Source organism: Seriola dumerili, unplaced genomic scaffold (genome assembly GCF_002260705.1).
Source record: "Seriola dumerili isolate Sdu_G_001 unplaced genomic scaffold, Sdu_1.0 BDQW01000319.1, whole genome shotgun sequence".
Classification (NCBI taxonomy): Eukaryota; Metazoa; Chordata; class Actinopteri; order Carangiformes; family Carangidae; genus Seriola; species Seriola dumerili.
This window is the reverse complement of record NW_019174574.1, coordinates 1,387,043-1,413,170: the sequence shown is the minus strand read 5'-3', so window position 1 is coordinate 1,413,170 and position 26,128 is coordinate 1,387,043. Positions and strand designations below refer to the sequence as shown.

At 39.6% G+C, this 26,128-nt stretch overlaps 1 protein-coding gene across 1 annotated transcript in view; it reads right to left on the bottom strand.

Moving 5' to 3' along the window:
• LOC111231853 (CMP-N-acetylneuraminate-beta-1,4-galactoside alpha-2,3-sialyltransferase-like) overlaps positions 1 to 21,959 on the bottom strand; it is a 77,932-nt gene extending 55,973 nt beyond the window's left edge. The window contains exons 1-5 of the mRNA XM_022759108.1: positions 21,851 to 21,959; positions 18,199 to 18,350; positions 9,234 to 9,276; positions 8,998 to 9,090; positions 639 to 733 (exon numbers count right to left, since the gene is read on the bottom strand). Of these exons, the coding sequence (XP_022614829.1) occupies positions 639 to 733; positions 8,998 to 9,090; positions 9,234 to 9,276; positions 18,199 to 18,313 (346 nt within the window). The 5' untranslated portion in view covers positions 18,314 to 18,350; positions 21,851 to 21,959. The remainder of the gene's footprint in view (positions 1 to 638; positions 734 to 8,997; positions 9,091 to 9,233; positions 9,277 to 18,198; positions 18,351 to 21,850) is intronic.
• Positions 21,960 to 26,128: the final 4,169 nt, after the last annotated feature.

Below are 26,128 nucleotides of genomic sequence, written 5' to 3'. Positions count from 1 at the left end.
CACCAGGTGAACCATGGGGGCCCGAGACAGACAATATTTCTTATTCAGTCCCTCACACAGAGCACAGCCTCCGTCTGGATCCACAATAGTTTAGTCTTTAATTACTTCAGCTCCAGAGCGTAACAGACTTTTATTAGAGGCAGGTCTTTATGTCTAACTCCCTCTGTTTGATATGTAGAGTTGGTCATTAGCTCAGTGTATTGGAAGCTCTCCTCTTCTTCTCTCCAGAGTGGTTCGGCATTCCACTGACCAATGGTAGAAATATCATAAGCCAGTCAGTCAGTCTGTCAGTCAGTCAGTCAGACATAAATTAAATCAAAATTATCGGGCTGGCCTCACTGTTGCCATCCAAAAATTGACAGAGAGAGTTCAGGCAGGCAGTGGGATGGAGCCAGGATGACGTTGATGTTGATGTTGATGACAATGACAATGACGATAAGACAACAAGCTTGCAACACAATTTCAAATGTGGCCACTCACAACAGGCAGAAACACTTCTGTCTGTTTGAAGAACACTGAGGCCTTGACAGTGCTATGGTGTTTTACAGCTAATCTTAACTGCTGAGGAATGCAGTGCCCCTTACATTGAGTTGATCTGTATTACATTCATCTGCAAAGACAAGAATGTGTAATCATACCTTGTGATTTTACTCCAAATGGAGGTGAATGATCACCGATCTTGGAGAACCGCTTGTAATTTGAATCGAGGAACATGGGCGCAAGTTTAGTGAATCTGTTGATATAAAAGAAAACATGTTACAACAAGTAAGAATGAAGAAGGGGTATTCATCAACTCATATCTGTGTGGGACCCATACAGCCCTGATGTTAACAGTGTAGATGTACTGATAATGGCAGAATGCTCAAGAGGATTTGGAGTATCATGTTTCCAGCTAATCTACAGTTGTCTGAGTTCACCTTTAACAAAACAAACTCAAAGACAAGTGTGACGGAGAGGACAAAACTCCACATTTCACACAGTGGAGCTGGGAGCAAACCTTCAGTCTGGCCCCTGAACAGACACAAGGGAGCAGCTTGGTAGGTGCCTTGATCATGAGCATGTTAACGGTAGGAACTTACGTCCCCAAACAAGACTTAAGAGGTGATCCAGAGACTGAACCAGCACCCTTCCAGTGACAAGCTCCCTTTTCATTCCTGATGTGGCCGGTCATGACTACCACATGAGCTAGCTAACCCATGTACAGAGGCAGCACTTTAAAACAAAAAAGGAAGACAAAAGAGAGACTGCTAAGGTTCTACATGAGAATAAAAACCTACTCTGAACTGAACATTATGACATAAGATGTACAGTCCATGAGGACCTCCATCACATTTAAAGGCATATTATGTTGATGGATAGTGGTTGTAAATAACTTCTCTCTGAGCACTAATCCCCCTTTAGCAAATATGCAAACATTACACCTAAGATGCCAAAAGCTTCACGCATGAGGAGGAGGTTGGGGTGGTGGAAGATGAAGATGCAGCTGCAGCAGCAAACCCTGATTTGAATGTAGACCAGGAAGAGACTGGATTTTTGAGGCTGATAGTAATATTGATATTTAATCTGATAATCATATACAGTACATTCAGAAAGTATTCAGACAATTTCCCTTTTTTCACTTTTTGGTATGTTACAACCTTCTGCTAAAATAGTTTTTTTTATAACAACAAAGCAACACCCCACCCCCACCTCCAAAAAACATATATTCAGTACTGGCAATTTCACAGGGTGATGATAGATCAGCCAACCCTACTTCATGCAGATATACACTAGCAATAACAATCAAGGACATGAAGCTGTATGTGAACAATTAAGATGATGATTCACTCTACATGAACACCACTGTGTAGTTATAAGGAAGGTGTGCTCAAAACTGCATATGTCATGGTCCTGGTCTGGGCTCCCAGTGTGCTCCCCTCTCTCCTTTTGCCTCCACCGTTTTTCCCCTTCCCTCGTGTTTTCTGTGTTGTCTCTCTCTCTTTCTCCCTGTTTTTGTGCCTGTGTGTCTCAGAGTGTGGCATTCCCTCCAGCTCCTCCACTCCACTCCTTCTCCTGACTGCTGCAGCCTGTTCCATCATCTCGTCAGCCCAGCAGTATTTCAACCCTGGTTTCAGTCTCTTTGCCACATTATTCAGTCTACCTGAGTGGTCCACATCTAGGCCTCTTTGTAAATGGGTGTTTGCTTCCTTGTTATTTCAGGCCAAGTCTAACCTCACTCTCCTTGTGCTTTAGGATCATTCATCTCCTGTCTGCCTGCTTCAGCTCCGCTTCCATCCTTCCCTGACAGCTGCCACCTCTTCAGCCCAGCAGCCTTCAGTCCTGACCTCTGCTCCAGCATTCCTCACCTGCCAGACCCCCAGAGCCTTCGTCCAGTCCAAACCAAGCTTACAACTCTTAACAATAAAATCCAATCTACACCCACCACTGAGTTATATTCTGCTATTGGGTCCTAAATCATTTTAGTTGGTTATAACAGCATATAAAACAGTATTCTGTTAGTTTGTTGCTTCACAGTGTTAGACATGTTATGCTCTATTTAATCCTCACATCTGTCTCCAATTTGGGGAAATAGGCCTTAATGAACGTGGACATAGTTGAGCTTTTTGTTTAAGCACAACTCTACATGTATCTACTGGATGTATGTACATGTGAGTGTGCATTTTGTGAAGATCCCTGTGTGACACATGACAAATCAAACATGAATTTATATCTATATCTGTCTTTATTGCACTCGTACAAAATATAAAAGCAAAAATATGAAAATAGACAGCAACTATGTTATTTTTGAAAATCAAATTTTAATAGAGAGATAAGAGAATTTCCTGAAGCCTGACTTTCCTGGAACTAGGGCAACTGAGTATGAAGAGTTTTTGACAGGACTGGCACAATGTTTCAAAATACTCTTCAAATTAAAGAAACTGTCCTTTCAGTGGAAAAATACTCAAAATGAATCAGAAAGCGCATCAACTCCTTGTTAAAACCAGTTGTCCAAAAAATAAACTTGGCTTTAAATACTTAAATATGTGTCAAATTTTGGAAACCCAAACAGGATTTTTCTGTAGAAGAACCATGAGTCTAAAGGAAACTGTTTCTTTAACCAAGTCAACCCCTGCAGCTTTGGCAGCTTGTCTCTTTTCATGTGTAATATCACGTAATGAACTTAAATGAGCTCTGATTTGGCTAAACATAGCAGCTGCTAATCAGCGAATGCTGGAAGCTTTACAAAAATAACTAAAGGAAAAAATTTCCTGAAAACAATTAAGAAATCAGCTATTAATGATGTATCTTGCCTTTCTGTTTCCATATTGTTTTATTGTTTGAATGTGTTTTTGACAGACTGCTCCTGTGACAAATGCCAACTGCATTTGTCACAGGAGCAGTCTGCTCTTTTATTTATCAATTTATTTCTCCAAATCATAAGTGAAATAAAAGAAATAAACTTACGGTACATTATAATCTGCAAAAACACATACCTACAATGATAAGTGCAAAAGAAACTATTAGCATTCTAAGTTCATTCAAATTTTGCTGAAACTGAATAAATACTGATATATCCTGTGATCTGAAACCACTTCACCACTTTACAAATGTTATCCTATAGAGTTTCAAAAAATTGGTAATTTAGTGAAACAAATCAATGTGGTAATGTTGTATACATACATAGTTTCCCCCCTGAAGTCTGGTTCTTTGGGGATTGGTAACAAATTAGTTACAATATGTATTTCACTGAAGAAACAAAGGCATTACATTAGAAGAGTGGAAAATATGTTTTAGGGTAATATTTAGTTTATTGTGCAGTTCTCTTTTGTGGTTACATGACAATGTACAACATTGCTCTTGCTGCAACAAAACCCACTAGTGTTGGAGACAGTGCAAGTAATCTATTAAACATCTGTTTAACAAGCAGAACACAGATTACAAAAGTGTGACATTGCAAAAAGGGGACTGGAGGAAAAACGGTCAACTCCTGCTCACCTTTTCATTCATGCCATATGTATTTTTGAAATGTGGCAAGTTCCTGTAGACTTCCTGTAGGCTATGACCAATCAGCCCCAACAATAACCATCTGTAATGTAAGTATCAAAGACATTTCAGAGAAATGGAACAAAAAATTAAAAATAATAGATAAAAGTTACTGATGTAATCAAAGTCACAAGACTATGAGTCTTCAGTCTACACGAGAGGTTGTACTTAGATACAGCAAGAGCTACAGTTCAAGTCAGAAGTTTACAGACACTGAGGCTGAAGTCATTAAAACTCATTTTTAACCACTCCACAGATTTCAAGTTAAAAACTATAGTTTCAGTTAGTCGGTAAAGTCATGATCCGCTTTATTCATGACACAAGTCATTTTTCCAACACTTCTTTACCGGCGGTTTGTTTTGCACTAGATCACAATTCCAGTGGGTCATAAATTTACAAACACTATGTTCAATGTGGCTTTTAACTGCTTGGATAATTCCAGGCTTCAAGGCTTTAGAAGCTTCTGATGGGCTAACTAACAGTTCAGTGGAGGTTTGCCTTCAACAGTGTGTCTTTGAACGATATCAGAAAAGATTGTCACAACCTCCACAAGTCTGGTTTATCTATGGGAGTAATTTTCACAACAATTTTATCAACACCTGAAGGTTCCATGTTCATCTGTACAGAAAATAGTACACAAGTATAAACACCATGTGATCATGCAGGTGTCAGTCCATCAGAAAGAAGACATGTTCTGTCTCCTAGAGATGAAAAGTGCAAATCAATCCCAGAACAAGAGCAGAGGACCTTGTGAAGATGCTGGAGGAGTCAGGTACAACAGTAAAACAGTCCTATATCAACATAACCTGAAAGGCTACTCAGCAAGGAAGAAGACACTGCTCCAAAACTGCCATAGAAACCCAGACTACATTTCAAACTGAACATGGAGGCAAAGATGTGACTGTCCGGAGAAATTTCCTGTGGTCTGAACTGTTTGGTCATAATGACCATCGTATGTCGAGGCAAAAGGATGAGTCATGTTAGCCGAAGAACACCTTCCCAACTGCAGAGCTCTGAGAAATGTCTCAGTCTCAGGTCCCAGCCCCATCTTGACATCCTGTGTCCACAAAACAGCAGCCATGAAACACTTGATTTTTGACTTGAAACTGCTTTTTTCAGACACTTCTGCATATAATTCAGCTGCTGGTAAAAACCTCCTGAATGTCTGGATCGTAGATTATCTTAAGAACAATACAAACAAAGGTTAGCCGCAGTCCCACCTTTATTCAGGCATTTACTGGTTATTATCACCTGTCTGGAGATGAGACCTGTGCAGATAATTCAGCTCCAGGCAAAAACCTCCTGAACCACTGACACCGAAGGAATCCAAACCAGGAGGAGTTTACGGTAACGGTGGTGAAGACAACAACTCCCGTAATCCCACACTACTTCACAATGTCACCCAATGCTGCCTTTTGTTATTGTTTGGATTGAGAGACCCCTACAGGCAGAAGTTAAAGACTGTGGTTTAAATGTTTTAAAAACATGAAAATTATTCAATTAAAATAAGGAAATGAATATATTTCAAATAATAAATATTTTTTTCAATTCCCTTTAATAAAGCAAATATTTTTTATTATTCTCTTTTGAATGTGATCGTCAGGAGTTGAGATGTTCCTAACGACTAATTTCCATGTAGATTAAACAGAAATTTAAATTCAAACTGTTCGACTACTCTAAAATTGAGCTGAGTTATCTTTTCTGACCAAGAAAGATCACTGCATGTCATATTGGTTCGCTGAAGCCCATTTCCCACTGGTCAGAAAATGTGCTAAGACCGGCTAACATCTGGCTTAAATGGAATGGGGAACAATCAGCATTCATATCTGGGTCAAATGACTCGGTATTTATCAGCTCCGATCAGTATTAATTTAAGCAAAACACCCTGGTGAACTCACTAATTTTCACCCCTTTTCCTGCTGTAACGTCATTCAGAGCACAGACATTGTAAAGACACCTGTCACCTGTCCAGCACAGAAACACTGCAGCTACACTGCGCTCTGGGATGAAAGACTGACCTTCAGCTTCAAGATAAGTTTTAAAAACACACAATCACCGACTGAAGCATCTCAGGCTCTGACACTGACAGGAGCACCAACCTGAGGATGAGATGTGACAGATCTGTTTTACCAGTTTGCACAGCAGCTAGCAGCTCACTGTTTCTCCGCTGCTGCATCTGCATGTGTTTGTGTGTGAGCACTCTGTAACAGCATGTGGTAACATTGTGTGTGTCCTCTTTGGGGTTTACCTGCGTTTCAAAAATCTGCTTATACCCACTAATTTTGGTGAAAAAGGGTATGAGTGTGGCTAACGTTAGCAGTGCTACCACATGCAGCCTTCTTACCTTGCAGGTTAACATCCACATGCATATGCTGCATGTGGTTACACATTGCTCTGGTCGAGTGGTTATAGGCCAGTTTATTGTGACACAGCCTACATACAAGCTTATTTTCTTTTTCTAGATCAAAACACTGCCAAACCGCCTTGGTTTCACAAAGTGTCATCTGTTCCCCTTTCCATCTGTTTGCTTGTTTACAATAACTGGATATTAGCAGAGGAAGAGGGGGGCTACCGTCCAGCTAGTGGTGGGAGGCTGCATAACATCTTAGATGCAACAGCTAACCAGTGTTGTACATTAATAAAACTTTAATAATTAGTTTAACCACCTTGTATTTGTGGTGCTGACTAGTGAGGGTAGCAAGGTTTATTTAGCTTCATTCAGCTGACTAATCGTGTACATTCCTAGTCAGGAGACAGAAAGAAGAGAAGCAAGGTAAAGAAAGGTTCATGAGAACAGAACAAAGTGGAGCATTAGGCTATGGATGTTTCTTTTGAAGCAACAGGACTTTATGAATGACTGCATCTCTTTCAGAGCTCATGGCCAGTTCTGTCAGCTGCATTACCAGCTGAGCAAAGACAGCAGAATAAGTGGGTCAAGGTCATTCCTCTCTCCCGAGGAAAATTCACTTGTGTTATTTTAACAGGTTACAATCTGGACTCTGTGAACAAACTTCATTAAGGCTGCTATCTGAAGGCCATGATGGGTTGGAGGGTTGCGTGTCTATGGTGCTCAGAGAATAAGTGGGAAAGTGAACCGGCCTGAGGTTTTCTCACGCACAGGGACAACAACAGAGCAGAAGAGGACGAAAATAGATCTGCACAACACACGAGCCCATTCAGACCGTTGCATCTTCTGACTTATTTTATAGATAGTGCTAAAAACATAAGCAGGTGTAGGGCTTTCACAGTGTGGTTTTCAATAATGCAGAGGCAGAAATGGGATCTTTCCTCTATCATACCACTCTGGGCTTAGAAAGCTTTCTATAAAATAAGACTATTTGACTGAGAAAACTTAGGCCAGTTTTTCAGAATACAGTAGGTGAATTAGGTAGTTCTCCAGAGCACCACAAGCATAAGGTTGCCCTATGGTTGGCATGAGGCACCTAAATGCAACTGTAAGGATGTTGGAGCTGTGCAGCTAACCACATCAAGACTGCGTATGGTGTCTGTAAGAAAACGGAACAAATATGAAATAGTGACTGAAATGTGGCCCATTAAGAGTACATGTTAACCAGCAGTCACTTCCAAGCTGCTGCTCTGCTGCTGCTTAAATTCTAATTTTGAAACCTTTGTCTGACAAAATCACAAACACACAAGTTAAAGACAAAGACGGAGCTGTGATTTCAGCTGTATTTACATGAAAAATTACCACTCAGAGAAAAGTTAGAGGCAACAGAATATATTTGTTTATATTGTCTCTCACAGCCTCCATCTGAAATAACAAACTGCAGCTCCGCCTCTCTGCCACTTGTTGAACAGAGTAGACACAGAGACAGGTGTGCCTTTTGCTTACTGGCACCTCTCCTCTATGGGAAGTAGCGTAGGTTTGTCCAAAAAGTTGCTAGATTTGTTGTTTGGTGCTTTTTAAAAATGTGGTTGCTAAAGGGGCCTGAAAAGTCAGTAAATCTGACAACAAATGCAATGCCAATTTCAAAAGAGCAACAGCCAATTCAGCTTTTACACACAAATCATACAATCAATCAATAAATAAAATGCATTTGTATAGATTAAACTACTCAGCAGCATAAAGATTTTGCTAAGGTTCCAAAATCACTGCCTGCACAGCCAGCCTAGAGTGTTAATCTGATGTCTGACAGAAATGTCCATCAAAATGGTGTCCAACTGGCACTACATACCTCCCACACCTGAAACTTTAGTCATCAGACTGGATTTGGACTTGGCTGGTCACTTTTCAGTAAATTATAAATTGAGGTTTGAGCCATTTTTCTCTTAATGGAAGATTAAGACACATGTCTTTCCTGATCTTCAGTCTCTCTCTAACAGAGAGATTAATACTGGAAACCTGCTCACCATGATCATCACACTGCATTAGGGTTAGAGTTAGGGATGCCAGCAAGCATCTGGTGACCGGGCCTTGGCCCATGGGGCCCAGCTGTGCACCGCCTGAAGAAATGAGACGGAACCACCTCCCTGTGGGCCTACCACCTGCAGGAGCAGGCATTGGGTTGGGGCGCAATGCAAGCCAGGCAACAGGCTGAATAGTAGTCTCCTATTCAGTAACAAAATACAACGAAATAAATTCTGAAGTTCTATCACTCTGTTTCAGTAAATTAAAGATTGGGCAATATAAAGCATTATATGGGCTGATAACACATGCATCTAGCATTGTGAGGTGATATCACTTGGTGAAATTCCGCCTCTCAACTGTAAATCAACAACTCTGCTGTAGATACCTTTGATGGCACTTCTGTTAACCCCTTGTATCCAGTATAAATCCATCTTAAGTAAATTACCTAACAGATTAGATCATGCTCTAGAAGAACACAAGCATGGTTGCATGAGTCTGCAATGGCAACAATAGGGTCTCACTGATCACAATGTATCTGACAATTATGTTTGATGTCTAAAATGCTACAAGCTCACTTCAATACAACATATGGTATGTATTCTTACTTTGGATAAATGGCAGTCATCTTGGCAGCTGCAAAACCAGGCTTGCAGGCACCCTCACTGAGATTGCCGTACTTGTAGATCAGCTCCAAAGGCCTGTAGACATGAAGGAATGAAGTCAGGCAATGATCACTGATGTTATGCCATCATTGATACCGTCTAAAAACATGCCCAAAGGCTTAGATCCTAGACTTTGACTGGGAAGTGGAACTTGTATAAACAGTAAACTGTATACTCACAGGCTACCATCCAGCTTCAGAAGGAACCCTTGCTTGTCATACACTAGAAAAAAAAGAAGGTGAGTATGATAACGATAAATAATGTACTTATACATGTGGAATTTCAGTAGTATATATTATGGCACTGAAGTCATTTAATTACAAAGAAAGTAAGATGTTGGCTGGCATATTTCTTAACTCAGTCCTGTAAAAAAAAAGTAATTTTGTTCATACTTAAGATTCTACATGCTTGTGTTCAGTGCCATTGTAGGAGGGTGGTTTGACGTTAATGCAATGTGGTGTAATGTGAGCGAGTAAGGGATGGGTTGGAGGCCATGTGCAACCACATCTTAAGCAAGCTGTAATTGCCATTTACAAATATAGTTGGAATAATTCATTTAAAAACAACACACCCAAGCTTTTGCAGACTTGTCCAATATCGACACTGTTTAAAAAGCGGGTTAAATCTAAATGTAACACAGTTAGTTACCATCTAAGGGGTAAAATGAAAACCACATTTTGTCACAGAATTTGTTATGAATGTTATTTGTCATTCTTTCATTGGTTGCCAGTCTCAAGAGGGCATGAGCTGACCTGAGGACAGACGCTAGAGGCAAGATATGAATGCCTGAGAGTGGCATATTGCAGATTAATTCACAGAGCAAACATTTATTGAAACTATGACAATTATTCATCCCTAAAGTATTTCATTTAGTTTTTGCTTCTATACATGAACCTGAATGACCTGAAACCAACCAAGCTCATTTCACAGTCACTGACACGCAAGGAGGACCTGAGCAGGGTGGCCGACCAAGCAGTTGAGTGAGCGACACTGCAAGAAACAAGTGGCGAATGGAGAGGTTCAGGTAAGGCTTCCATCCTTTCTTAGCTAAGGCTGGGTAATGTCTGTAAGTAAATTCAACATGATACACAGTGTTTCCCCTATATTCACTCAGCAGCAGTGCACCACACAATCATGAATATCAACAGGCTACTAATGATTTTCACTCACACACTGTGTGGGCACAACAATACCGAACATTAACTTGGAATTGTTTTGAGTTATTACCTATTGCATCTAATCCTCTTGGACCCTCTCCTTATTTTTCAAAGCACATCTACGTAAAAGGTAATGTTAGAGTACCGTAGCTCCTTTAGGGAATAGGGCAGTCTCTAAGAAGCCAGCGGCAGAAAAGTGACGGTGAAGCAGAGAATGTGAGCGGAGCAGAGGAAAACGTTAGCAGTAAGTTGTCAGTATGGCAGTAAATGTACAGTATGGGCTGCAGTGTGTCAGTTACTAAATGCTGCAGCTTCAAGACCAAGAAAAGTTGTATGCTGTTTCCCCAACTGCCGGAAAAGTGAAGGGGGTTAGCCCCAGCAAACATCTGCCCAAGAAAGGCTAACGCTAACAGTATGTTTTTTGGTACATTCATAGAAAGTCACATTCATCAGCTGCTTATCATTACTACCTGATGTGTCGGTGTTAAGATTTTCTATTAGTAATGACAGCAGAGCTAGTGGCTCCACAGAGTAAGGCAACCAACTTGACTTGGCTGCAGTGATATTTTTACCTTACTTACTCTCCAGTCGGTGAACGTCAGGTACAGAATCGCAAGTGCAGACATCATTAGTTCTTCTAATGTGGGAAAAAAAGTTAATTCATGTTACTGACAAGATACGGTTAATGTGTCAGGACTGACTGTAGGCCTAGTTCTCAGCCACAAGTGGAAGGTGCGGGTGGAGGAGAGGATCAGAGTGAGAGAGCGGAGTCAAAGGAGAGTACCAAGTGCTTAGGAGTGTATTAACAAGTGTATTAAAGCCAACGTTTACATGATTTTAACATCAGTTTTTATTCATCTTCCCAGATGTTCTGAGAAGCACAGAGTGAGTGGCTTTGACCCGTAGTAGCTGGAGAGATAATGAAAATATAATTATTGCCCCCCCCCCCGTCATACGGCTTAGTACCACCCCCCTTCATTTTCGGTTGTTGCAGAAAAACAGACATACAAAATCAAACCTTGCCCTTTATTGTATGGAGGACCAGTATGTTCAATGAGAATGCCCTATTCATTTTGATTAAGAGACAAAGAGACAAATGATTTGTGTTGAAAAGTGGCAATATGAAATCAAATTGGACATCACTGATGGAAATAGTGCAAAATAAAAATAGACTTCGGAAAAAAGACAAATATGGTGTTAAAGACTGGCAGAGTAAAAAAATAAGCAGGACGAATGAATCTTCAAGGGTGACTTTTAAATATGTATTATTTCAAAATGTTATTGTTAGATTATATATTTTGTCTGTATTTATTCACATTATAATCTATTCACAGAAGTTTAATGTATTAATATATACACTGCCTGGCCAAAAAAAAAGTCGCCACCAAAAAAAAGGTCACACACTCTAATATTTCGTTGGACCGCCTTTAGCTTTGATTACGGCACGCATTCGCTGTGGCATTGTTTCGATAAGCTTCTGCAATGTCACAAGATTTATTTCCATCCAGTGTTGCATTAATTTTTCACCAAGATCTTGCATTGATGATGGTAGTCATCAATGCAAGGATGGAGTCTGACCGCTGCGCAAAGCCTTCTCCAGCACATCCCAAAGATTCTCAATGGGGTTAAGGTCTGGACTCTGTGGTGGCCAATCCATGTGTGAAAATGATGTCTCATGCTCCCTGAACCACTCTTTCACAATTTGAGTGCGATGAATCCTGGCATTGTCATCTTGGAATATGCCCGTGCCATCAGGGAAGAAAAAATCCATTGATGGAATAACCTGGTCATTCAGTATATTCAGGTAGTCAGCTGACCTCATTCTTTGAGCACATACTGTTGCTGAACCTAGACCTGACCAACTGCAGCAACCCCAGATCATAGCACTGCCCCCACAGGCTTGTACAGTAGGCACTAGGCATGATGGGTGCATCACTTCATCTGCCTCTCTTCTTACCCTGATGCACCCATCACTCTGGAACAGGGTAAATCTGGACTCATCAGACCACATGACCTTCTTCCATTGCTCCAGAGTCCAATCTTTATGCTCCCTAGCAAATTGAAGCCTTTTTTTCCCGGTTAGCCTCACTGATTAGTGGTTTTCTTAAGGCTACACAGCTGTTCAGTCCCAATCCCTTGAGTTCCCTTCGCATTGTGCGTGTGGAAATGCTCTTACTTTCACTATTAAACATAGCCCTGAGTTCTACTGTTGTTTTTCTTCGATTTGATTTCACCAAACGTTTAAGTGATCGCCGATCACGATCATTCAGGATTTTTTTCCGGCGACATTTCTTCCTCAAAGACGATGGGTCCCCACTATACTTCCAGTTTTTAATAATGCGTTGGACAGTTCTTAACCCAATTTTAGTGGTTTCTGCAATCTCCTTAGATGTTTTCTCTGCTTGATGTATGCCAATGATTTGACCCTTCTCAAACAGACTAACATCTTTTCCACGACCACGGGATGTGTCTTTCGACATGGTTGTTTAAGAAATGAAAAGCAACTCATTGCACCAGTTGGGGTTAAATAACTTGTTACCAGTTGAAAGATAATCGCCCATGCAGTAATTATCCAATAGGAGGCTCGTACCTATTTGCTTTGCTAAATAACTGTATCAACCAATTGAAAAGGGCACTAAAAATAGAAGTTGGCAATGGAATAAACATTGTGCACAACATAAATAATTAATTTCAGTGGGTGTCGAGCCAGTTCCCACTAACAATATTAGCACCGCAAATTGGCTTCAATATTTATTAATTGGACACTTTATGACAGATGAAATAATCAAGAAATGATCCACTCCACATCATCAGCAATGTGCCCAGATGAAGAATGCCCATTGCTTTACTGTTTTACAGGAGTGAAGAGGCAGTGTAGAGTGAAGACCTAGGAGAACTAAAACCACAAATACTGTCTCAAAGTAAATAGACTGGCTCCCCCATCTGGTAAAAAATGTTACATGGATATCTTCTGCAGGTAGAAAATCCTTTCCCTAAACAGACACATCACAAAAGACTTTTGCTGTTACACATTTGTATGTTTTTATATGTTTTCAGACTGAATGTAAGGAACATGTGTAAGGAAGTGGAAATCTAGGCAGGCAGAGAGCCCTAAAATGCAATGTAGGACAGCTAAAAACTGTTTTTTATTTGGCAAAAAAATAAATTAGACTTCAGTTTCTGAAGTTAACAATGTGTGGCTTTAAAAATGTAAAATCAAATCTAAAAAGGTTGATTTTCAGTTACCCTGACAGATGGACTTCAATACAAAAAAACTGCATGTATTCATTTTGATTCTGAAAATCACTGAATTAAGATAACATAGCATAACTGAACGCTCTAAATGGTAACACTCAATGTTTAAGGATAGGTTGTTCTTTATTAACCTTAATACACATTTACAGGCTGCTGCCTACCCCAAAGTAGAACAAAGAACCTAACTTTACAGGCTGAAACACACAAGTCAGACTTTCTAGGTTAATTTTAAGTGGAATCAGAATTGTAGAGTCAGTGGCAAAGTTTGCACCCAGGCTCATCTCTCTCTCCTGCACCTTCACCCAGCTCTCCCGCTGCTGTGCTCTGCTCTCCTCCACTTTGTTTAACAACTCCTCCCTGTCTAATGTTACTTGTCTAATAAGATTACATTAAAAGTGTGAGTAACGTAACGCTAACAGCGTTATATAGTTTACACTCACATCACATCTGATTACAAGTGTGAACATTAAATTATTATTTTTTACCTAACCATCATCATTTATGTCAGTAAAAGGCTTATGATAGGCTACCTGACTAGCGTCTTCTTCATCTGTTGTCTTTCTCTTCTTAGAGAAGCATCTGAACAAGCTCATCTGAAAATGCAGTCAGCAGTTAATACAAAATGACGTGTAGATATTAGCTTAATGCTATCAATTAGTTTACCCAAGTTAGCGTCACTGAGTTGGCTAATAAGTCTACCTCTTCTCCGGTAATTCGCTGCCTTATTCCTCACGACTACACTTCTCTGACTCTGACCTGGTACCTGACGTGACGTCACTTTCAAGGCCGCGCTCTCGCGAGTAATTAACTCCAATAGGATCCCCCAACCACCCCACTCCCTCCCTCCCTCTCCTCCCCTCCCCCCGCTGTTGCGCTCATCATCACACAGGCTGTGCTGTGAAGGTGGAGAGATGTGGCGGTGGTGCATTTGCGACAATAAAAAAAAAAAGAAAAAAAAGAAATTTGAAGGCGTGGCGGCTATGATTTAGCAGTGGCGGGCCACCACTGCTAAATGAATGTAGAGGAAACACTGATCTTAATACATTTTCCTGTATTCGTATTACACATAAAACTGAAACCCACACTCATAGCCAATTAAACAAAGAAAAAAAACAAAACAAACTGAACCCACTCATATCATATTCATCTATATACCACGCTCCATTTTTCCCCTTGTAAACATGTAGAAAAGTGCTTGGGTACCTTCCATACCTTTTCAGTCTATTTGTTGATCAAAATATTGAAAATGGATTATAACTCTGATACTAATATTAGATGAACTAATAATAAAGAATATTACGATGAAATTAATTAAATAAATAAATGTGCAAATAAGAAAAGAGGGAAATAATAATAATAATAGTAATAATAAATACATAAATAAATAAAGATAAAATAAATGTATTTATCTTATATATAAATAAACCATTATCACGGTGAATAACATTCTTTCCCCCCCCCTCTATCTCCCTTCCCCTCCTTTTTATTTATCTAAAACTAACCTGCACTTTTACTCATGCAATGTTGTTACATCTGCCGGGGTAGGGATCTTAAGTGTTAACATAATTTCAATTAAATGAACATTTAAAACAGTCTATAGCAAAGAATCAATGGATCATGCATTCTGTACTCTCCATCATTCAAAATCTTCCCTAGTTTGCGATATACGTTTGATCCAATTTTTCCAGATTCTCTTGACTTTGTCCAATTCAGATCTGGTAGAAAAGGTCATCCTCTCCATCGCATATATATTATGCATTACATCCATCCCGGTCTTTAACCATTTTTTAGTTATAGCTTTTTTACTTGCAATCAACATTATCTTAAACATGTATGTTTTGTGTCTCCAAAGCCTATAAGCCTCGTGTTAATTTTCCCCAAGTATAATACCTCGAAAGTAAGTGGAAAATTTATCTTCAATATTTTCTCCATGCATTTCTGTCACTTTTGCCAGTATGAGCCAATCAAGTGGCAACCCCAGAAAACGTGGAAGTGATTGGCTTTATCTGCTCCACATAATATAATAATATAATCTCCATATAATCTCCAACATCTTGTATCATGATATTTTTTCTGCGCTGGTGTGAGAAAATACCTTGTAATATTTTTCTATCCATATTCTCTCCAGGATAGGAAGGTCTCAATAAATATATCAGGACACCGTCCGCGAATAAAGCTATCTTCTGCTCACCCCCCTCCATGTCTATCCCCTTAATATTTTCATTTTGTTTTATCCATCGGCTCAGATATTGTTGAAAAAAATGGCGAAAAGAAGAGGACTCTTCTGGACGCTAATCAACCCTGACGAAATCCACGTTCTAGTGTGATAGAATTTGAGAGACTCCCATTAATCCTGATCCTAGCCGTTGGTTTATTATACAAGGCCTGTATGGTCTTGATAAACACTTCATGGAAATTAAACCACTCTAATACCCTACATAAGAAGTCCCATGAGTCAAAGGCCTTTTCTGTGTCTAGGCCTACCACTATTGCTTCTACCTGTTCTGTGGTTATATGTTGCATTACATGTAGTGTCTGATATTATCCTGTGTCTGTCTCTGTTTAATAAAATCTGTCTGCTCCAAATGAATTATTTTGGGTAGAATTTTTTCTAAACATCTGGCTAGTATAGCAGTAAGAAAGCTGTAATCTTGATCACTTATAGGTCTGTAATTAGAACAATCAGTCTTATCTCTTCCTTCCTGCCTCCTGGAATTACAGAAAAGATGGCTTCCCTCCACGAATTTGGAATTTCTCCCTCATTCAGCACCCAATTAAATGTATTTCATAGCAGAAAGATTAAAGATCCCCTGACTGATTTGTACCACTCCAAGGTGTCCTATCTGTGCCCGGGGACTTGTTAGCCTTTAGTTTTGAAATTGCAGTGTTTATTTCTTCTGCTGTAATTTCTGCAGTTAGAGCTCTATTGTGTTCTTCTGATACTCTTGGTAAATTTAAAGACTGTAGAAACAAGTTGATCCGGACTCTATCATTAACTACTGGTTGGTTATATCATTTTTTTTGTAATATGTTTCAGCTATGTATATCCTTAGTCTCATATCTTGTTGATTTACTATGAGGGTCTCTTATTTTGTAAATACTATTGATTGCCTGCTTTTTTAGGGTGTAAGTCGGGCAATGTCGCAGATTTGCATCCTGTTTGGTGATAGCTTTGTTTCATGTACATTACATACAATTTTTTTTCCAATCTCCTGTGCATGTGTATCATCTATCTCTTTTCTTATCTCCTTAATTTCCTGATTCGTCTTCTCATCTATACTTCCTTGAGGGCTTCGGAATTTTCCAAGTTTGCCATGATTTCAGCGATCTGTTTGCCATCTTTGCTTGGGTCACTCTGGCTCGTCTCTCCCGCTCACTCACCTGGCTCATTGTTTAGCTTAGCAGGTGCACCTGTTTGTGTAAAGGCGCTTCCGCTAATTCAGCTAGCTCTGTTGCTAACTCAGTTTCAGCTGAGTCTTCCTCGGTATTTAACTTCACTTTTTCCGACGGTTTCCTATGTCTTCCTCTAGTCAAAATCAAATGCCTTTTTAAATAAAACTTCACAATGTCTCTCACGTTTTAAACTCTCAGTTATATAGGGCTTTTTAATCTCGACATCGGGGAGCTCACTTTTTACGTTGTTGCCATGTTGGAGGCGATGGAACATGGTTGGACCAATCTGCATTCCATAGTGTGTCTGTGTGTGTACCTGCAGCCCCACCTCTCCCAGGGAGCAGAGAGACCAGAGCAGAGCAGAGGACAGAGAACCAGTGTTACCATAAATGATAAATAGAAAATAAATATATGGTGGTTAATAGTGACTGGCCCCCACAAATCATTAATGTTTGGGAAACAATTCGTCGACTTAAAATACTGATGTCAACTTATTTTCATAGTTGACGTAGTTGATTATGGTGACTAATCACACCCTACTGCTTGTTAATTGTTACTGAGGTAAACGTGGTAATTGATTGTAATGTTGATTTTCGGTGACATTTTGTTTTGTTCTATAATGCCCTTTTCACTTTCTGTTTCTGTCCTCTGCTCTATTGGGGCCAGAGGAGTAAATACTTTTGAGCCAACAAAACCCATAAGGAGACACACCATTGCACCATCGTGTCACACAGTACCTGAATCATTTAGCATCAAACAGAGGTAAAATTATCCGATGATTTGTAGACAAGAAGAAAAACTAGGAGTTATGGTCTCAAACAAATGATCAACCAATACCCAACATTATTAAGTAAGGCAGCTGTCATTTACTGCTGTTCAGTTTGCATTGATTGAACTGTATATCTATTTTTCACATTCCACTCTCTATAACTACAAGTTAGCATACACATATACAGTATATGCTGTATATGCTATATAGAGAGTGTGCGATTAGAAATTAGACTGGACAGTAAATTCAACAGCAGATATATTTTAATTTGAGCAGTTTTTCTCAATAAATGTTGTAGATCTGGTCTGACAAGGATTTTGATTACTTTCATAAGTGCTTCTGATGAAACAAGAGCAAAAAACAAAGCTATACACCATTTTCCTGTTGAATAAACTCAGACTAGACTCCTGTCTTTTCTTCTGCCTAACACTTATTGTGCCACTGGCTGTGTAAGTCACTTGTGTAGAGGAGATGAATTCTATCACTGTTGCTGCAGTTGCCACTGGTCAATGAAATAATTTAACAAACATCACACTGTACATTACATTAACTTACTGGAGGAAGACTCACGTGATTTGTGGCCCCAGCCTTGTAAGCTGATTCTCCCTGACGAGTAGTAGAGGAATCCCAGGGCCAGCATGGAGCACAGGCCCAGGAGGAGGTTGCGACTGGGTTTCATTCTCATCTCCAGCTAAAGTACATGGCACATCCCACACAGGAGCCTGTTTAAACAGAAAATAAACTGGTTAGACCTGCACTCAAACACAGCATGTTATTAGTTAATACAATCACCCAGACGCTGAAGGTCTGAGATTCTGCAGTCAACAGAAGTATCAAATTCATCTACAGTGCTGTTTTCCTGAGGAGAGACTTTATTATCTATAAGCTGGGAGGCAGGGTGGAGGCTTGTCCTGTGTCATGTCCACATTCAAATGTTCGACTAGAACAGGGGTATTCAATTAAAATTCAAAAAGGTCCAGTTAGAGAAGATTTCCTCAAGCAAAGGTCCAGAACATCATAATGTCTAGCATGGATTATGATGGGAGTGCCATATATCTTGAAGAAGTCCAGTAGTTGTATCAATGTCTGTATGTAGTCAACAACTGACTGAAGTAAAATTAAGAGAGTACAATTCAATAGTATTTTGCCAATGTTTATTATTCATTTTCACATTGAACTGGAGGGTACTCCAATAATAAAATAAATATTCTTTTCTCATTTCCGTATTTCACAGATAGATAGATAGATAGATAGATAGATAGATAGATAGATAGATAGATAGATAGATAGATAGATAGATAGATAGATAGATACTTTATTTATCCCCTAGGGGAAATCCATGTGTCCATTAGCTCATTGTTGATAATAATAATAATAATAATAATAATAATAATAATAATAATAAAACAGCTAATAATAAACAATAATAATTAGATTAGTCCACTCCCTTTGGCTGAGGTGTTGTATAGCCTGATGGCAGTGGGAACAAAGGATCTCCTGAACCTCTCTGTTCTGCAGCACAGTGAGATGAGATGTTTGCTTCTGTAGCTTCTTCTCTGTCCTGCCAGAATGTTCTGGAGAGAACGGTTGGAATTGTCCAAGATGGCCTCCATTTTACATTGCATGCATCTCTCCACAACACAACCATCCTTTTTTACCAGCTTGTCTAGTCTCTTTATGTTCATGTCAGACATGCTGCTGCCCCAGCAGACTGCAGCATAAAAGAGTAAACTGGCCACCACTTACTGATAAAACATGTGCAGCATTTCACTGCAGACGTCAAAGGACCTATGCTTCCTGAAGAAAGCCTGTTTCGGCTCTGCCCCTTCAGGTAGTGTCAAGGTCAAGATGTGTGTTTTTCTATTTATTTTCACACGCACACACCCACTCGCTCCAATTGCATTGTTGCTCTGAATAAATGATTTGATTGGCGATTGCAGGCGATTAGTCTGTGCGTTTCCTATGTACATACATTGACTACCGTAATTGCGAGAAAAGCTCTGAAGTTAAAATAGAAACGGTCCATCAAAATCGAATAATGGGTCTGGGTCCGTATAGAAAGGTGTCTGGGTCCGAATCTGGACCGTGCTCCGCCTATTGGTGACTTAGGGACTAGGAGGTACTCACAGTCCACTCAGTTCCAAGTAACCACGTCCTGATTATTACCTAATCTTTCTGCAGTCCTGAGTTACAAGATAATGTTTTGATAACTGTGCTTACATAAAGATTTTACTAAAAAAATTGAGGTAATACCATCTGTGTTCACAGACCAGAACAGACTTGAGCAGCTCCACTGAACGAGCAGAGATGTGTGTCAAAGGTAAGACAGAAGACATCGCTGAAGTTGTAATGGACATCACAATCCTCTACGGTGAAGTTGCAAAAACAAATGTTGGTTTTGATACGCTTTCGGTTAATTACCCAGCCCTAGCACAGCGGGTAATTAACCACCATAATGAAGAAAAAAGCAACATTAACTAGGTTGAGATAGAGCAGCAAAACATGCCAACAGCACCACAGAAATACTGGCAACTGGAAATGAGACACTCTGCTTACCACAGTACATCAGCTCTTGAATGGGGGGGGGGGGTGTTAATATAAATTCCAGTCAGCTTGTGGATACAACTGATAGTTACAAATTGGTTATTAGTTAAAATTAGTTTTTTGGGTACATCTAACTAAAACTAATAGTCTTATACAACTGCCCTGCAGAAAAATCCTCCTATTTAGCTTACCTTCACTGATATAAATGGGGTGGACAAAATAATAGAAACACCTGGACACCACAGCAGGTGTCCATAGACTTTATGTAGCAGTAGTTTTTTGTTGGTATTTTGGTTCCTAATATCAGCTAATATATGTCTCCTTCACTCTCTTTGATCTGCTGTATTCCACCAAAATGCATGTTGTGAATTAGGACTGCACAATTAATCAAAATAAAATTGAAATTGCAGTATGGCCATAAAATGTGTCACACTGTTGTTCATTGTTAGCGGCATAACTGTTGCGGTGCTACAGAGACACCCCGGACAACAAAACATATTCTCCAGAAATAAAGGAACACTTTTGTTTGGTACAAGACCCAACAAAAATCACATCATTATCATTTTATATATTTTTCAGTGAAAATTAAATGCATTTAAATACAATTAAATGTATCTTCCAAAAATAATCGCCATATGATATTTTTTGCATATCATACAGCCCTAGTTTAAACTAAACACAGAGTGACAGCAAGAGGCCTGCACACCCCGAGTCTGAGATAACTGAAGGACAAATGATAATGGATGTGTTTTTTATTAAACATTTAACTGAAGTAGTCACCAGCTGCTTGGTAACGTCACTTCTTAGCCAATCTTACAGGCAATGCCTTGGCTGTGTGTGAGTTTATTAGCTAAAGAATAAATTTAGATGATTTCAATATATCATTGTGTTCTTTTTTGTTATCAGTTCTGTTGTGTTGTCAATATTTGCAACTCATGCGTTTTCAAATTGACAATTAATAATTACTGACAATTAACTACTTACGTTGGGTTAATGGGGTTAACCACTAACATCAGGTTAATTGTGTTAACCAATAACATCAGGTTAATGGGCTTAACCACTAACGTTAGGTTTATGGTGTTAACCACTATTGTCAGGTTAAATGTGGTAACCAATTACATCAGGTTAATAAGGTTAACAGGGTCAGCCACAAACATCAGGTTAATGGTGTTAACCATTACTGTCAGGTTAATGGTGTTAACCACTAACATTAAGTCAATGGGGTTAACTATTGTCTGGTTAATGGGGTTAACCACAAACGTCACGTTAGATAATTCAATTTCCACTGAACTTTCAGTGAAGTTTTGTGAGGTGTCATGACTTATGTACCGAAGAGAAAATGAATAGTGGACGCTGTAGAGTAATAAGGAGAACACCACCATGACGTAGAGCATGTTACTGCAGCTAGCAGCTAACTCATTAACTATGTTTGGCTACCAGTCACAGTAATGATAGCCTATTAGCCGCAATCACGTTAGCTACCTTAGTAACCACCGCTAACAGTTGATGTCCCTTCAGGCTGGTGGCGGTGGGAGTGGTAAAACCCCCTGTCCTTCAACACACGACATTAATGTGACGGCAGAGACATAAGGAAAGTGGCTGAACGTTAATATAACCAGTAGCTAATAAACATGACTAGCTGGCTACGCTAGCAAGCGATCCATTCTGTGAGTCTTACCGAACGGGGACCGTTAATTTTCAAGCTGACTTCAGATCCGTCGGTACTTCCTGCCGACGCGCTGGACACCGAGCTTCTGATATGCATTGATCAACGTTAACGTTAAGCGAAAACATTCCAGTATTCATAACTATCTCTGCATTTTATCAACATATACTTGAGGGGCAGACCATGTCCCTCTCCCCTCCATAAGGCTCCGTGAAGCCTGCGGTGTGGGGTACCCGATACGCCCAGCTGTGTAAGGAGAGAGCGTCACGCCAAAATCCATTTAAAGAAATCTGGTATAAAAATGCAAGTGTTGGAAAGTGCTGATATTTTTAAAAGAAAACTCAAGACCTATCTTTTCACTCTGGCTTTTAATTAAATTTTATCTATTTATCTTTTTATTTACTTATATATTTTAAGCAATTTTACTGGTATGTCCTTTTATTCAATGATTACTTTCTGGATTGTTTTACTTTTAATACCATACTTTAATTTCTTTATCATTTATTATTTTATCTTTACGATTTTGTCTTCATTCTTATTTGATTTCTAATATTCTACCTTTTATTTCTGGTTTTACTCACTTATATGTCTGTTTTAGTATTTTATTATTTTATCTTTGTCACTATCTTTATCTCTGCTTTCCAGTCTTCAGTGCAAATTTATGAGATTGGGTGTGTGTATTGCTTTTATACTGTAAAGCACTTCGTGTTACATTGTTGCTATACAAATAAAGTCTGTTTGATAGTATTTACGTATTTTGAAAAGCAATTACAGAGGTCATACCTGGTACCAAAATAGTTCAATTAAAGGTCAACAGCGTAAAATGTAATTAAACTTTTAAACAAATCAGGCAATTTCTCTCAGTTAATGCTGTGTTGTTTCTCCGTTGTCAATTTTTTTTTCATACATTGAGTATTGTTTTAACAGCTGGTCATTTAGGGGAGAAACAACACTGAACTTAAATCAATTGAAAGAAAGAAAGCCATAAAAGTTTTAAATAATAATAATAATAATAAAAATAATAATAATACAAACTTCATTTCATCATTGCAATATACAGGAAAGAGAACTTAAATATTTTGTATGTATGCTTGTTTTATTTATAAGGTTTTGCATAGACCCCACCACCTTTAAATGAGTTCATTAAACAGAGGGCTGACAGTGACATTGGCTTCAGGGTAACCACTAGAGGGGGCTGTGAGGTGCACCACATTTGGACAAGCTGCTCTCAGTAAAGGGAAGTAAATATTGGAATGATGGTCTATACCAATTGCAATAAGGGAGTGTCACCTTTAAGACACATCTCAAACACTGGCTGGAGTCAAACCAGATCTGTGATCATTTTTAACTTGGTATGCAGCGAAATGTATTTGTTTTTTTGTTTTTTATGTATTTTATGTGACTTGTAATGTTTTGTTTTATGTTACCTCCCAAGGGACTACAGATTTAAATTAGCATTTTTGCTACAATCCAGCATGTTTACATTGTGTACTTTGTACTGATTCATTGACATCTATTGTCCCTGTCAGAGAAACAAATCAATTAATAAATAAATAAATTCAGGCAGTGAACAGCCCATTATCTAATCCGATGCTGTGTCTAAAGGCAGTTGGGCATCCTGAGGGCTAAATTGTGTTGCCAGCCCAGTCCATGATGGTGGCTCTGATCTCCATCTCGTGATGCGTAAAAAGTTTTCAAATGACTGTGAGGAAGCAAGCAACCCAGCAGACCTTCAGCCTCAGACAAGTGGAGAGACAGTGAGCCCTTGGTCTGCTTTCTCTCCCTTCCTGCTAATAGTCCACAGGGGACTGTTCTGGCTCGGTTCCTGTTCACCCTGTATACGGCCGACTTGAAATACAACTCTGAGTCCTGCCACATCCAGAAATACTCAGATGACACAGCTTTTGTGGCGTGTATCAGGAACAGGCAGGAAGAGGAGTACAGAGATCTGACCATGGCCTTCAGTGAATGGAGCAAGAAGAACTGCCTCCTTCTGAACACCTCCATGACCAAGGAGATGGTCATAGACTTTCAGAGGTTGTCACAATCCACCTCTGCTCCTACCTGATCTCTCTGGTGTTTTTCCACTCCCCCGCCTCCATCTCATTCTCCACTCTGCCACACCTCCTCATCAGCCTCACCGTCCCCACCTGTTGCTCCCAGCTGCATACCATCTCCAATTAAGCCAGTATTTAAGCAGCCTTGGTCCACTCACTCATTGCCAGATTGTTCTCTGTATCCATGCAAGACTTTCAAGTGTTCATCTCTAGACTGACTTCCTGGGATTGACTCTGCTTGTCCCTGACCATCCTGCCTCATCTCTCCTCTCTCTCTCTCTCTCTCTCTCAGAAAGTATCTATATGTGTTATAGATTATAAACAACTTTTTAACTTAAATAGTTTTGCCAACCGAACACTGACATTTCTCAATTTGTGGTGAGCAAGGAGGCCTCCAACCCTAACTCACCACCCTAATATCACCAGTTCTGTGGTCACATATATAATAATAAAAAAAAAAAATCTGGTTTTACTCCAGCCAGTGTTTGAGATGTGTCTTAAAGGTGACACTCCCTTATTGCAATTGGTATAGACCATCATTCCAATATTTACTTCCCTTTACTGAGAGCAGCTTGTCCAAATGTGGTGCACCTCACAGCCCCCTCTAGTGGTTACCCTGAAGCCAATGTCACTGTCAGCCCTCTGTTTAATGAACTCATTTAAAGGTGGTGGGGTCTATGCAAAACCTTATAAATAAAACAAGCATACATACAAAATATTTAAGTTCTCTTTCCTGTATATTGCAATGATGAAATGAAGTTTGTATTATTACCTAAAACTTTTATGGCTTTCTTGAAAAGTGATTCAATTGATTTAAGTTCAGTGTTGTTTCTCCTGTAAATGACCAGCTGTTAAAACAATACTCAATGTATGGAAAAATAATTGACAACGGAGAAACAACACAGCATTAACTGAAAACTTGCCTGATTTGTTTAAAAGTTTAACTACATTTTACGCTGTTGACCTTTTAACTATTTTGGTACCAGGTATGTCACCTGTAATTGCTTTTCGAAATGTGTAAATACTATCAAACAGATTTTATTTGTATAGCAACAATGTAAGTGTTTTACAGTATAAAAGCAATACACACACAATCTCATAAATTTGCACTGAAGAAACACTGAAGACTGGAAAGCAGAGATAAAGATAGTGACAAAGATAAAATACTAAAACAGACACATGTAGGCTATTAAAGTGAGTAAAACCAGAAATAAAAGGTAGGATATTAGAAATCAAATAAGAATGAATACAATATATTAATGATAAAATAAATGTTAAAAAATAGATACCTTTATTTATCCTAGGGGAAATGCATGTGCCCATTAGCTCATTGTTGCTGATAATAAAAACAGTTAATAAATAAACAATAATTAGATTAGTCCACTTCCTTTGGCTGAGGTGTTGTATAGCCTGATGGCAGTGGGAACAAAGAATCTCCTGAACCTCTGTTCTGCAGCGCAGTGAGATGAGATGTTGGCTGCAGCTGTAGCTGCTTCTCTGTCCTGCCAGAATGTTGTGGAGAGGATGGTTGGTATTGTCCAAGATGGCCTCCATCTTACATTGCATGTGTCTCTCCACAACAGTCCTGAGTGAGTCCAGACTCCTGCCAAGCACAGACCCAGCCTTTTTGACCAGCTTGTCCAGTCTACTTGTGTTCGTGTCGAACATGCTGCTGCCCCAGCAGACTGCAGCATAAAAGAGTACACTGGCCACCACTGACTGATAAAATATGTGCAGCATTTCACTGCAGACGTCAAAGGACCTGAGCCTCCTGAGGAAAAAGAACTGGCTCTGCCCCTTCAGGTAGGTGGCATCCGTCTTCAGGGACCAGTCCAGTTTACTGTCCAGGTGCACACCTAGGTATTTATAAGTGTGCCCCACCTCAATGTACTTCCCTTGAATGTTGACTGGCTGAAGGGTGGGCCTAGACCTCCAAAAGTCCATGACCATCTCCTTGGTCTTGGAGGTGTTCAGAAGGAGGCAGTTCTTGTTGCTCCATTCACTGAGGGCCATCATCAGATCCCTGTACTCCTCTTCCTGCCCATTCCTGATACACGCCACAATAGCTGTGTCATCTGAGTATTTCTGAATGTGGCAGGACTCAGAGTTGTATTTAAAGTCGGCCGTATACAGGGTGAACAGGATCAGAGCCAGAACAGTCCCCTGTGGAGCCCCAGTGCTGCTCATCACTGTCCCTGAGACACAGTTACCCAGCCTGATGTACTGTGGTCGT